The 12,761-nt window shown below is 41.7% G+C and overlaps 1 protein-coding gene across 1 annotated transcript in view; it reads right to left on the reverse strand.

The window, feature by feature from the left end:
• Nucleotides 1–10,814, reverse strand: part of scn4ab (sodium channel, voltage-gated, type IV, alpha, b) — a 29,820-nt gene extending 19,006 nt beyond the window's left edge. The window contains exons 1-5 of the mRNA XM_079826938.1: nt 10,707–10,814; nt 3,112–3,436; nt 2,880–3,000; nt 2,502–2,589; nt 1,835–1,963 (exon numbers count right to left, since the gene is read on the reverse strand). Coding sequence (XP_079683064.1) covers nt 1,835–1,963; nt 2,502–2,589; nt 2,880–3,000; nt 3,112–3,436; nt 10,707–10,804 — 761 coding nt within the window. The 5' untranslated portion in view covers nt 10,805–10,814. The remainder of the gene's footprint in view (nt 1–1,834; nt 1,964–2,501; nt 2,590–2,879; nt 3,001–3,111; nt 3,437–10,706) is intronic.
• Between the last annotated feature and the right edge of the window lie 1,947 nt (nt 10,815–12,761).

Genomic DNA, 12,761 nt, shown 5'->3' on the forward strand with positions numbered 1-12,761 from the left:
TTGTACCTTTAATAGTTTTAAATATTACCACATAATACTATTTTAATACATTTTTAATTACAATTTTGACTTTTTACCAAAGATCGAATATTAGTTTTTTCCCCCTAATAATGAAAAATAATGAAAAAAGGACAATTAAATATTTAGCACTAAATCAAATAGCCTATGCAATTAAATCAACGTACAATGCTATTTTTAATACATCTGGTCTTGGGCAATAACATCCCAATGCATATTGATTAAGTATACTTTCTGCTTTGATATTAAGTTTACATGTTAATGTGTTCAAAATGTTCACGTGTTAGTGTGTTGTATTAGCTCATTCAATTAATTACATTTAACAAGTAACAAAAATTCACTTTTTTGTGCCTTGAACTATCACCCCACCCATTATCATTCATTCATCAGAAACTCTTTTTTGGTGGATAAATCCTTGAAAATAAGTACAAACGTTTTAATGTTCCTGTTGGAGTATTTGTGGCTCAAGAAAGTGTACATTAAAATCTCTTTTATCGACGTGACCTTTCTTAAAGCATGTTTTTGTAGAGTCAGTTTTGTAGAGTCTTCAGAGGAGTGTTGAAATTGCTGGGGTAAGAGATAGGTTCAGTGTGGACTATTTTTAGCTTGAGTGCAACAGTCGATCACAGAAGGCAAATGGCATCATTATGTGTATAGGACCAATAGCAAGTGAGATGCCTGTTGGATCACAGCATTGAATTATGATGTCTGTGAACTTCAGGCGACTGAATTCATGTAAAAGTAGTACAGGAGCTATGAGAAACACATTATACAATTACTAACGTACTGTGAGAAAGTACTGAGAGAAATAAGCATTGATGAAATGTGTCGTTTTAAAATACTCCTGATTTATGTAGCTCAAACAGTAGAGCTTGTCACTAACATTGCAAATTGTTCAATTCCCAGGGAAAGAATTAAACTGTATGTCGCTTTGGATAAAAGCTGGCAAATGCATAAATGTAATGTAAATCTAAAAACAAAAATAGCTGCAATAGGAAGCTAAAACATTCATACTTTAATTCACTTTATGTATTTAGGATTCACTTAACTAGACATCAGGAATAACATTTATTCCGTTTTTCTGAGACTATGTATCCTTACCTATATACATATAAAATACTTTTAGGTATTAGTACCAAGGAATATTATGGATGACAGCAGAGGGAATAATAACTGTCTATCAAGACAGTATCGGGACCTCAAAAGTTCTTGTACACTTTCAGAACTACAATCAGACCGCAGCATTTTAGTGTTCTGAGGAGGGCCAAAGTGTGAAGCTGCTAAAAATAGGCCTGGTAAGTGATCTCGCTTTACAAGTGGATAAACATTTTCATTCAGCCAGACTGTGATTGTAAAAGGAGGTGAGGGTGGACCTTAGGGAGGCGTATGGAGAAGCTGAAGAGGACTGTCTACAGAGGACTAGGCCCTGCAGGCAGCCTCATTACACTTTTGGTGATACTGTAAACACACTGACCTTTGACCGCTCACATCTGAGTGGGTATTTTCACAATGCTTCTGTGTCTAATGTAGTTGCCAGAACTCGTGCCACATACCCTGACTAAGCAAAAACGGATGCTATGCTGACTATTTGGAATGGCATCTGATTACGGAAACTACTGTTAAAAATACCGCTGTAAACGGTTCCAGTCCTCTTCTGAACAATCAATTTGCATTTAACCACAGCGCTAATTGAAGGATGTATAATGCAACACTTTGGATTTAACACACCTTTTTCTCATTCATCAATAAATCAAGTCAATTCTATCATTGCATTGGCTTGTTTAGCCACTGATTTTACATTCAGGGTCATACTTACGCCATGCTGATGACCATGAAATCCAGCCAATTCCACGGGTCTCGTAGGAATGTGAAATCACCAATGCAGAAGCCTCTGGACAGCACCTTTACCAATGCCTCAAAGGTATAGATTCCAGTGAAAACGTACCTACAAAGATCCAAATTGCACAATAAACAATCAAGGTCTATAAATGCAGAGGTATGGAAATACATATGTTGACAGGCAGGCAGGACATCCTATCATTGCATTCGGACCGAATGCAGTGATTGGACGGAAATGTTTTGGTCCTGAGACTTCAACAGAAGATATATGTACATTTTTGTATATTTAGACCAGTTCTATTATTGACTGCTATCAGGATGTGAAGTGAGTTTCAACCAGTATAACAAAAAGTGTTTATGAAAAACATTGCCTACTCTATCTTTAAATTCCAATTCCTGATTGTAAATTAAATTTGAATTGAGGAACCAAACAGGATGCAGAACTGCAATTTAAATAAAATGTAGAATTAACTAATGCTCAACAAAGATTATATAACTAATTTGACAAACAGACGGGTAGAACAAAAGAATGACAGACAGACAGAGATACAGATAGATAGACAGATAGATATGATGTGTCATTGGTGGGGTTGTGTATTTGAGGAATGTTGGGATAGATTTTGAAGATATGGTGCAACTCTTACTCTACTGTTTTGCTCCAGGGTGGAGGGTCGCTCAACGTCATGAACACACAGTTTGACAAGATGGTTAACATGATGAACATGCTAAACAATTTGTTGTGAGTAAAGGAGAACTTGGAATGATTTGTTCCTCTAAATTGAACGAAAACTCTGAGCATTACAGATGTTAACTTAATACATATGGAAATCGAAGAATAGATGGAGAAAAAACACACACACACACACACACACACATATATACAGCACACATATATACAGCACACACATATATATATATATATATATATATATATATATATATATATATATATATATATATATATATATATATATATATATATAAAATGACTATTTCCATGGGTTATATTGAATATGAAGGATATGAATGTATGAGTATTCTTATGGCTACTCGTCGAACAGGGCTGAAGGGAGTTAGAATGTAACAGGCAGGTTCAGCATTGAATCTGAATATTGTTTTCCCTTTGGTGACCACGATGAAAGTCTGAAAAACAGAAAAAGGGACAGAACACCTATTGTTGAGTAACTTTTATTCTATTATTTACAGACTTGTAAATATTTCTTGATATCACTATATTTTGCCTTTGCCACTGACTTTTTGTGCTTTGTAGAATGGATCCAACTCTTCAATAGGAACATTGAGGAGCTTTGGTGGAGGGTCTCCATAGATGAACGGGAGGGCCTTTCCTGCTTCCAAATCACTGGTGGGTTTGGGCAGATCTTCTTCAGCCACCTCGACATTCTGGGCCTTCATCTGTTCCTGCTCGGCGGCTTCTTCTGCCATCCGCCGCTCGATCTCGGCGAGCGACTCCAAAGTGAAAGGGTGGAACACATCGGTGCCTGCGGGAGGGAGTAGGCGTGCCATCTTGACATTCTGCTGAACGAGGGCTGCCACCACTTCGGGGTCTCTCAGTTGTGCTCTGCAGGGTTAGAGAAAGTTGGTTCATTAAAAAAAGGAAAAGTTTGTGTTACATTAGTAAAAAAAAATTTCATCACATGAAATATTTGAATCAACCTTAATTTTTTGTACAACATTATTCATATTCAGTCATTCATATTCAGTCAAGCATTCAACAATTAATTCAATTTCTATCAATTAAAAAAGGAAGTTATGAAATTACAACTTATAATTAGTGCTGTCAATCGATTAAAACAATTACCTAATTAACTAAGTAATTAATCGCACCTAACATTAATGTTTTTAATATATTTTTATTTTGTAATAATTTCACTGTTAATCTCCAAATTAATGTTGAAACAACATAAAAAACCACATAAATACCTGATCTAACAGGTAGGAAATATACAGAAATTGAATAAAGTTATCAAACACTTCACAGTCTTCACTGCTTAAATATAGACGAATTCTTATTAAAGCTACAAAAGCTACTTTGATTTATATGAATCACAGACAGCAGCAGGAATATTAGGCTGCTGTCACTTTAAGATCTGAAGCAAATGACGAGGATCTAACATGCATCCCATTTTCACACAACTCTTTATGGTCATTTAGGACTTTTTTAAAACTCATTCACATGGGATTAGTATTACCTGGTGACCTCTAGTAATTTCTAATGATTGCGGAGGTTGTCTGTGATATTAATCCCGTGAAAATCAGCCATGTTTGTAATTTGTAAAGTAAAAATTCCCCCGCAACCATATTTCGCCGAACACAGAGGTCATGTGATAATATTAGTTCCATGCAAATCGGCATCTCTGTGATTTGGCAGGGTCACATATTCTTTTTTCAAGGTTTTTGTCTCCTGTGCAAGGTGTTTGTCTCCTTATATCCATCTTTCGCGAAGAATGGAGGCTGTGTTGGAGTGTTTTGATAGTATTTTGGGTTTTTAGATAGTATTTGGGTATATATCATACAACCCCAAATCAGAAAAAGTTGGGACAGTATGGAAAACGCAAAAAAAATAAAAAAAAAGAAGTGATTTCTAAATTTACTTTGACTTGTATTTCATTGCAGACAATATGAACACAAAATATTTCATGTTTTGTCTGGTCAACTTCATGTCATTTGTAAATATGCTTTCCTGTCATTCAGACCTGCAACACATTTCAAAAAAAGTTGGGACAGGAGCAATTTAGGGCTAGTAATGAGGTAAAATGGTTAAATAATGATGTGATTTGAAACAGGTGATGTCAACAGGTGATTGTAATTATGATTTGGTACAAAAGCAGCATCCAAGAAAGGTCTAATCCTTTAGGAGCAAAGATGGGCCGAGGATCGCCAGTTTGCCAACAAATACGTGAGAAAATTATTCCATCCATCCATCCATCTTCTTCCGCTTATCCGGGGCCGGGTCGCGGGGGCAGCAGTCTAAGCCGAGATGCCCAGACTTCCCTCTCCCTAGACACTTCCTCTAGCTCTTCCGGGGGGACACCGAGGCGTTCCAAGGCCAGCCGGGAGACATAGTCCCTCCAGCGTGTCCTCGGTCTTCCCCGGGGCCTCCTCCCGGTTGGACATGCCCGAAACACCTTCCCGGGAAGGCGTTCAGGAGGCATCCGGAACAGATGCCCGAGCCACCTCAGCTGTCCCCTCTCGATGTGGAGGAGCAGCGGCTCTACTCCGAGTTCCTCCCGAGTGACTGAGCTCCTCACCCTATCTCTAAGGGAGCGCCCAGCCACCCTGCGGAGAAAGCTCATTTCGGCCGCCTGTATCCGGGATCTTGTCCTTTCGGTCATGACCCAAAGCTCATGACCATAGGTGAGAGTAGGAACGTAGATTGACCGGTAAATCGAGAGCTTCGCCTTACGGCTTAGCTCTTTCTTCACCACGACAGACCGGTACATCGACCGCATTACTGCAGAAGCTGCACCGATCCGTCTGTCAATCTCCCGTTCCATCCTCCCCTCACTCGTGAACAAGACCCCTAGATACTTAAACTCCTCCACTTGGGGCAGGAACTCTCCACCAACCTGGAGTGGGCAAGCCACCCTTTTCCGACTGAGGACCATGGCCTCGGATTTGGAGGTGCTGATCCCCATCCCAGCCGCTTCACACTCGGCTGCAAACCGTCCCAATGCATGCTGAAGGTCCTGGTTAGAAGGGGCCAACACGACAACGTCATCCGCAAAGAGCAGAGACGAAACCGTGTGGTCCCCAAACCTGACACCCTCCGGCCCTTGGCTGCGCCTAGAAATTCTGTCCATAAAAATTATGAACAGAACCGGCGACAAAGGGCAGCCCTGCCGGAGTCCAACATGCACCGGGAACAAGTCTGACTTACTGCCGGCAATGCGGACCAAACTCCTGCTTCGGTCATACAGGGACCGGACAGCCCTCAGCAAAGGACCCCGGACCCCATATTCCCCCAGCACCCTCCACAGGACGCCGCGAGGGACACAGTCGAATGCCTTCTCCAAATCCACAAAACAAATGTGGACTGGTTGGGCAAACTCCCATGAACCCTCCAGCACCCTGTAGAGGGTATAGAGCTGGTCCAGTGTTCCGCGACCAGGACGAAAACCACACTGTTCCTCCTGAATCCGAGGTTCCACTATCGGCCGGATTCTCCTCTCCAGTACCCTGGCATAGACTTTCCCGGGGAGGCTGAGAAGTGTGATCCCCCTATAGTTGGAACACACCCTCCGGTCCCCCTTCTTAAAAAGAGGGACCACCACCCCGGTCTGCCATCCCAGAGGCACTGTCCCCGACCGCCACGCGATGCTGCAGAGGCGTGTCAGCCAAGACAGCCCCACAACATCCAGAGACTTGAGGTACTCAGGGCAGATCTCATCCACCCCCGGTGCCTTGCCACCGAGGAGTTTCTTGACCACCTCGGTGACTTCAGCCCGGGTGATGGACGAGTCCTCCTCTGAGCCCCCAGCCTCTGCTTCCTCAATGGAAGACGTGACGGCGGGATTGAGGAGATCCTCGAAGTATTCCTTCCACCGTCCGACAACATCCCCAGTCGAGGTCAACAGCCGCCCATCGCCACTGTAAACAGCGTTGGTAGGGCACTGCTTCCCCCTCCTGAGGCGCCGGACGGTTTGCCAGAATCTCTTCGAGGCCAGCCGATAGTCTTTTTCCATGGCCTCACCGAACTCCTCCCAGGCCCGAGTTTTTGCCTCCACGACCACCCGGGCTGCAGTCCGTTTAGCCTGTCGGTACCTGTCAGCTGCCTCAGGAGTCCCACAAGCCAGCCAGGCCCGATAGGACTCCTTCTTCAGCTTGACGGCATCCCTTACTTCCGGTGTCCACCACCGGGTTCGGGGATTGCCGCCTCGACAGGCACCGGAGACCTTGCGTCCACAGCTCCGAGCAGCCGCTTTGACAATGGAGGTGGAGAACATGGTCCACTCGGACTCAATATCTCCAGCCTCCCTCGGGATCCGGTCGAAGCTCTGCCGGAGGCAGGAGTTGAAGATCTCTCTGACAGGAGACTCGGCCAAACGTTCCCAGCAGACCCTCACAGTACGTTTGGGTCTACCGAGTCTATCCAGCTTCCTCCCCCGCCATCGGATCCAACTCACCACCAGGTGGTGATCAGTTGACAGCTCCGCCCCTCTCTTCACCCGAGTGTCCAAGACATACGGCCGCAGATCAGATGAAACGACCACAAAGTCGATCATTGACCTACGACCTAGGGTGTCCTGGTGCCATGTGCACTGATGGACACCCTTATGCTTAAACATGGTGTTCGTTATGGACAAACTGTAACTAGCACAGAAGTCCAATAACTGAACACCACTCGGGTTCAGATCAGGGGGGCCGTTCCTCCCAATCACGCCCCTCCAGGTTTCACTGTCATTGCCCACGTGGGCGTTGAAGTCCCCCAGTAGAACGACGGAGTCCCCAGTCGGAGCACTTTCCAGCACCCCTCCCAGGGACACCAAGAAGGCCGGGTACTCCGCACTGCCGTTCGGCCCATAGGCACAAACGACAGTGAGAGACCTATCCCCGAGCCGAAGCCGCAGGGAAACGACCCTCTCGCTCACCGGGGTAAACTCCAACACATGGCAGCAGAGCTGGGGGGCTATAAGCAAACCCACACCAGCCCGCCGCCTCTCACCATGGGCAACTCCAGAGTGGTAAAGAGTCCATCCCCTCTCGAGGAGTGTGGTTCCGGAGCCCAAGCCATGCGTGGAGGTGATTCCGACTATCTCTAGTCGGAACCTCTCAACCTCACGCACAAGCTCAGGCTCTTTCCCCGCCAGCGAGGTGACATTCCATGTCCCAAGAGCCAGTTTCCGTGTCCAGGGATCGGGTCGTCTAGGCCCCCGCCTTCGACTGCTGCCCGATTCGCTTTGCACCGGCCCCTTACGGTCCCTCCCGTGAGTGGTGGGCCCACGGGAAGGTGTCCCCACGTCGCTCCTTCGGGCTGAGCCCGGCCGGACCCCGTGGGGGAAGGCCCGGCCACCAGGCGCTCGCATACGAGCCCCAACCCCAGGCCTGGCTCCAGGGTGGGGCCCCGGCTGCGCCATACCGGGCGACGTCACGGTCCTCCTTCTTTTTGTCATCATAAGGGGTTTGTGAACTGCTCTTAGTCTGACCCGTCACCTAGGACCTGTTTGCCTTGGGAGACCCTACCAGGGGCATATAGCCCCGGACAACATAGCTCCTAGGGTCATTCGGGTACTCAAACCCCTCCACCACGTTAAGGTGGCAGTCCATGGAGGAGGAGAAAATTATTGAAATGTTTAAAAACAATGTTCCTCAAAGAAAGATAGGAAGAGATTTGGATATTTCACATTCAACAGTGCATAACATAATTAAAAGATTCAAGGAATCTGGAGGAATTTCAGTGCGTAAAGGACAAGGGCGCAAGCCTAAGCTGAACAACCTTGATCTCCGATCCCTCAGGCGGCACTGCATCAAGAATCGTCATTCATCTATAAGCGATATCACCACATGGGCTCAGGATTACTTTGGCAAACCTTTGTCAAGTACCACAATACGTAGTTACATCCACAAATGCCAGTTAAAACTGTACTGTGCCAAAAGGAAGCCCTATGTTAACAGTGTCCAGAAGCGCCGTCGACTTCTCTGGGCTCGGAGGCATCTGGGATGGACCATCACACAGTGGAAACGTGTACTGTGGTCAGATGAATCAGTATTTCAGGTATTTTTTGGGAGGAATGGACGCCGTGTGCTCCGGACCAAAGAAGAAAAGGATCATCCAGACTGTTACCAGCAACAAGTCCAAAAGCCAAGGTCTGTCATGGTATGGGGTTGTGTCAGTGCCCTTGGCAAAGGTAACTTGCACTTCTGTGAAGGCACCATTAATGCTGAAAAGTACATAGAGATTTTGGAGCATAGTATGCTGCCTTCAAGAAGACATCTTTTCCAGGGACGTCCATGCATATTGCAACAAGACAATGCAAAGCCATATTCTGCACACATTACAAAGTCCTGGCTGCGGAGGAAGAGGGTACAGGTCCCGACCTGTCTCCAATAAAGAATGTGTGACAACGAAGACCCCGTACTGTTGCCCACCTTAAGACTTGTTTGCAGGAAGAATGGGACAAAATTACACCTGAAACACTTCATCACTTGGTGTCTTCAGTCCCTAAATGTCTTTTGAGTTTTCACTTAAATCCACTTAAGTGTTGTGAAAAGGAAAGGCAACATTACAAAGTGGTAAATGCTTTACTGTCCCAACTTTTTTTGAAATGTGTTGCAGGTCTGAATGACAGGAAAGGATGCATATTTACAAATGACATGAAGTTGACCAGACAAAACATGAAATATTTTGTGTTCATATTGTCTGCAAAGAAATACAAGTCAAAGTAAATTTAGAAATCACTTTTTTTTCTTTCTTTTTTTTTGCGTTTTCCATACTGTCCCAACTTTTTTCTGATTTGAGGTTGTACAACTATACAATTTGCAGAAAGAGAAATCTGAAAACCATCAGAAACAAAAAGAATGATTAGATGACACAGGGTACAAAACTATATTTGTTTCTTTTTTTATCCATCTAACCGGACCATAGAACTGGACTCTCAACCAGGGGATATGCCAAAATGACATCATATTCAGATGATAAGTCAATAAATTTGAGTAAATCACAGGCTTCGCTTATCTCGTGTGAATGCGGCACACGAAATTCAGATGTGTGTGAGGGGGCAATTTCTAAGTCACACAACGTCCCCAGATAATACTAACCACGTGTGAATAGGGCTTAAGACTGTGCTCACAAGGATACTCGACAAAGTGGGCCTTTTGGCATACTTTTGTGTGTTTTTGTCCGTTCAAGCACGAAAGAGAAGTCAATGCAGCCGACACACTGTCTGAAGTGGCTTGCTGTGCACACGTCACAAGTCCTGTGTCTGTCACACATACAGCACGCCAAGTTCTTTTTTTGCACCTTATCACGCTTGAATGTTTCAATAGCAGTTGAACGAATGCTGTGTAGTGTAGCCAAAGGATGATGGGAAAAAAAGGATGCTGTGCTAATTGTGTTTAATTAACGTGTTACACTTATTTTTAACATGTTAAACTGATGAAAAAAAGGAATCACGTGTTAATGCGTTAATTTTGACAGCACTACTTATAATATATTATAATTTATTTTATAAATAGCATTTGTCATAACATCTTAATTTTCTGCAAACATAAATGTATGCCTCAGAGTTCAAATTAGAACAGGAGATTTGGAAATAGTTTAAATAATGATTTAAATAAAGTGACAATTTATACACTACCCTTTAAAAGTTTGTGTTGGTAAGAAATTAATACTTTTATACATAAATATAGTCTATTAAACTAATCAAAATGTATAAAATTGACACTAAAGACTTCTACATTGTTAAAAATGTATATTTCAAATAACTGCTGTTCTTTTAAACTTTATATAAAATAATTCTGAAATATTTGTTTATCTTTTTATTTTGCTGTGTAGATCCAACCCTATATAGTGAGGTGACTTTATTTCTGATAATTGTGAGATATAACGTCAAAATTACGATAAATAAAATCTTACAAACTTGTAGTTTTTTTTCTTCTCAGAACATAGAAAAGTGCGAATTGAGACAACAATGAAAACTTTCATTTAAACATAAATCAAAGCATTTTATTCCACCGTTTTACTAAATTGTACATCTTTGCCTTTGCTTTGCCTTTTATTTGCACAGCACCGTCACAACAAACAACTATGATTGAGCTACACAAAAATTAGCATCTGTTGCAATTAAGTTACATATATTAACCCAACAAGTTTTAACAGTTTTTAAACTTACAGTTGACGAGGCCATAGTTTGAGGTTTTTAGCTCTGTTTGGGTGAGCAGTGCGATTCCTATGCCAAACCTCCATCAGGTTAATATTTTGCTTAGGCATGGCTGCTGTGTCCCAGTTTCAGCGAACAATTAAAAGCTCTCAACAAATTGAAGAATGCTACTCTGACTGTGTGCTGAAGTTTGTTGGCAGCTTTTTTACTTTTGGGTCCAGCTGGACCAGGATGAGACCCTGCCCCCTCAGAGTAACAAAACAATTCAGCACACAAAGGTTCAATTGAAGGCGAGTTCCACTTTTGAAGAAGTTTCCACTTTAAGAGATTTGCCCCAGACACTCACTGTCAAATGTGATCACTACAATGAGAAGAAACACTACGCAGTGTTGACAAGTGTCATTTATCAGGCAATGATTTATAATTAATAAAGTTTTGATTTTAATATTGCACCACAGTGTTATTGCAAAACAACATTTATCGTTATTATGTGAGTATATGATATGTGACAGCTTACTTTTCTGCACCTGTTCACACAAATCATTTGGTTATTTTATGTGAAAAATCAATAAAATTGCATGACTGTTCATGTGGCCCTATTCAAGTCTTTTTGTAGAATCCACACACCGGCTTGTTAGCGAGGCAGTGACTGTACATGGAGTGAAGACCACTGGTAACTTCCCAGAAATTGTGATTTGGTGCCAAATCCACCCAGCAGGGAGCTGCTTATCAAAAAAGCCCTTGTTGCATCTTCCCATTTACTATTTTTGAAATACATTCTATAATTCAACTGCATTTGATCTCAGATAACTCACTGACATGTCATCTGATAAATACTGCAAAAATAGCAAAACATCAAGGCCCAATCTGATTGGCTGCCTCTACAGCAAGTCACTTTTGCAGTGTTCATGCCATCATATTTTTGAAAGATTACTTTATTGAGCACACCTTTATTTTCTGCCTTGATCCAAGAAATAAAGGCTAAAAGATTGCATTTGAAACATTTTGGTCAATATCAATCATTATTTATATTTTAAAGCCAATATCTGATATTAGATAGTAATGTGAGAGTGATTACAATACAAAAAAAACAAAAACGTTACCTTAAAAAAACATATTTCTATTCATATTTCATATTTTCATTTTAAATAACACTAAACATCATATTCCTATTCAATGAACAACTGATTTTCATTTTAAACCAATTGCAACTGCAGAAAACTATTTTTCTATATCATTTAACAAATGTGGACTTAGTTTTAACCATTAAGGAGAAAATTACCAGTTAAATAAACAAAACTTTCCACATGAATTTCATACAACAAAGAATAGAGAAACTAAATATTATCCATGTATTATGAATAAAGAAAAAACGTCTGAGTAAATATTTTATTTGTATAATAGGTAGGTCGTAAGGTCAACTAAAAATAATGTACCCCACATGATGATCATGTGGCTGTAATTTATCGCCATATTTCACTATACATATTATGCATTCGTAGTCATTATGTTGAAAGTCAAAAGTCTGACCAATATACAGTATCTTACAAAAGTGAGTACACCCCTCATTTCAGAAACCATTTTAGTATATCTTCTCAAAGGACAATACTATAAACATAAAACTTGGATATATTTTAGAGTAGTCAGTATGCTGCTTGTATAGCAGTGTAGATTTAAAACAAAAACATGAACGTGATGAATAGGATATGTGGCTTTGCATGGTTTGACGGCGATATTTTCACTTAGGTTGTACTCACTTTTGTTGCCAGCTTTGACAATAATGGCTTTATGTTAAGTTATTTTCAGAGGACAGTACATCTATACTGCTATACAAGCAGCACACTGATATCCAAGTTTAATTTCTATAGTATTGTCCCTTGAGAAGATATACTAAAATGGATGCTGAAATGTGAGGGGTGTACTCACTTTTGTGAAATAGGCTACTGTACTGTATATTAAAAAATGCAATTGAACCCCATCAAAAATAACCCAAACTATTTTTTTATATTAAATATATAAAATATTAAATAAAAATGCTGATTCAATAATTGCAAAATGCAGAATTCT

The sequence above is a fragment of the Gobio gobio genome (genome assembly GCF_949357685.1).
Source record: "Gobio gobio genome assembly, chromosome: 1".
NCBI classification, from domain to species: Eukaryota; Metazoa; Chordata; class Actinopteri; order Cypriniformes; family Gobionidae; genus Gobio; species Gobio gobio.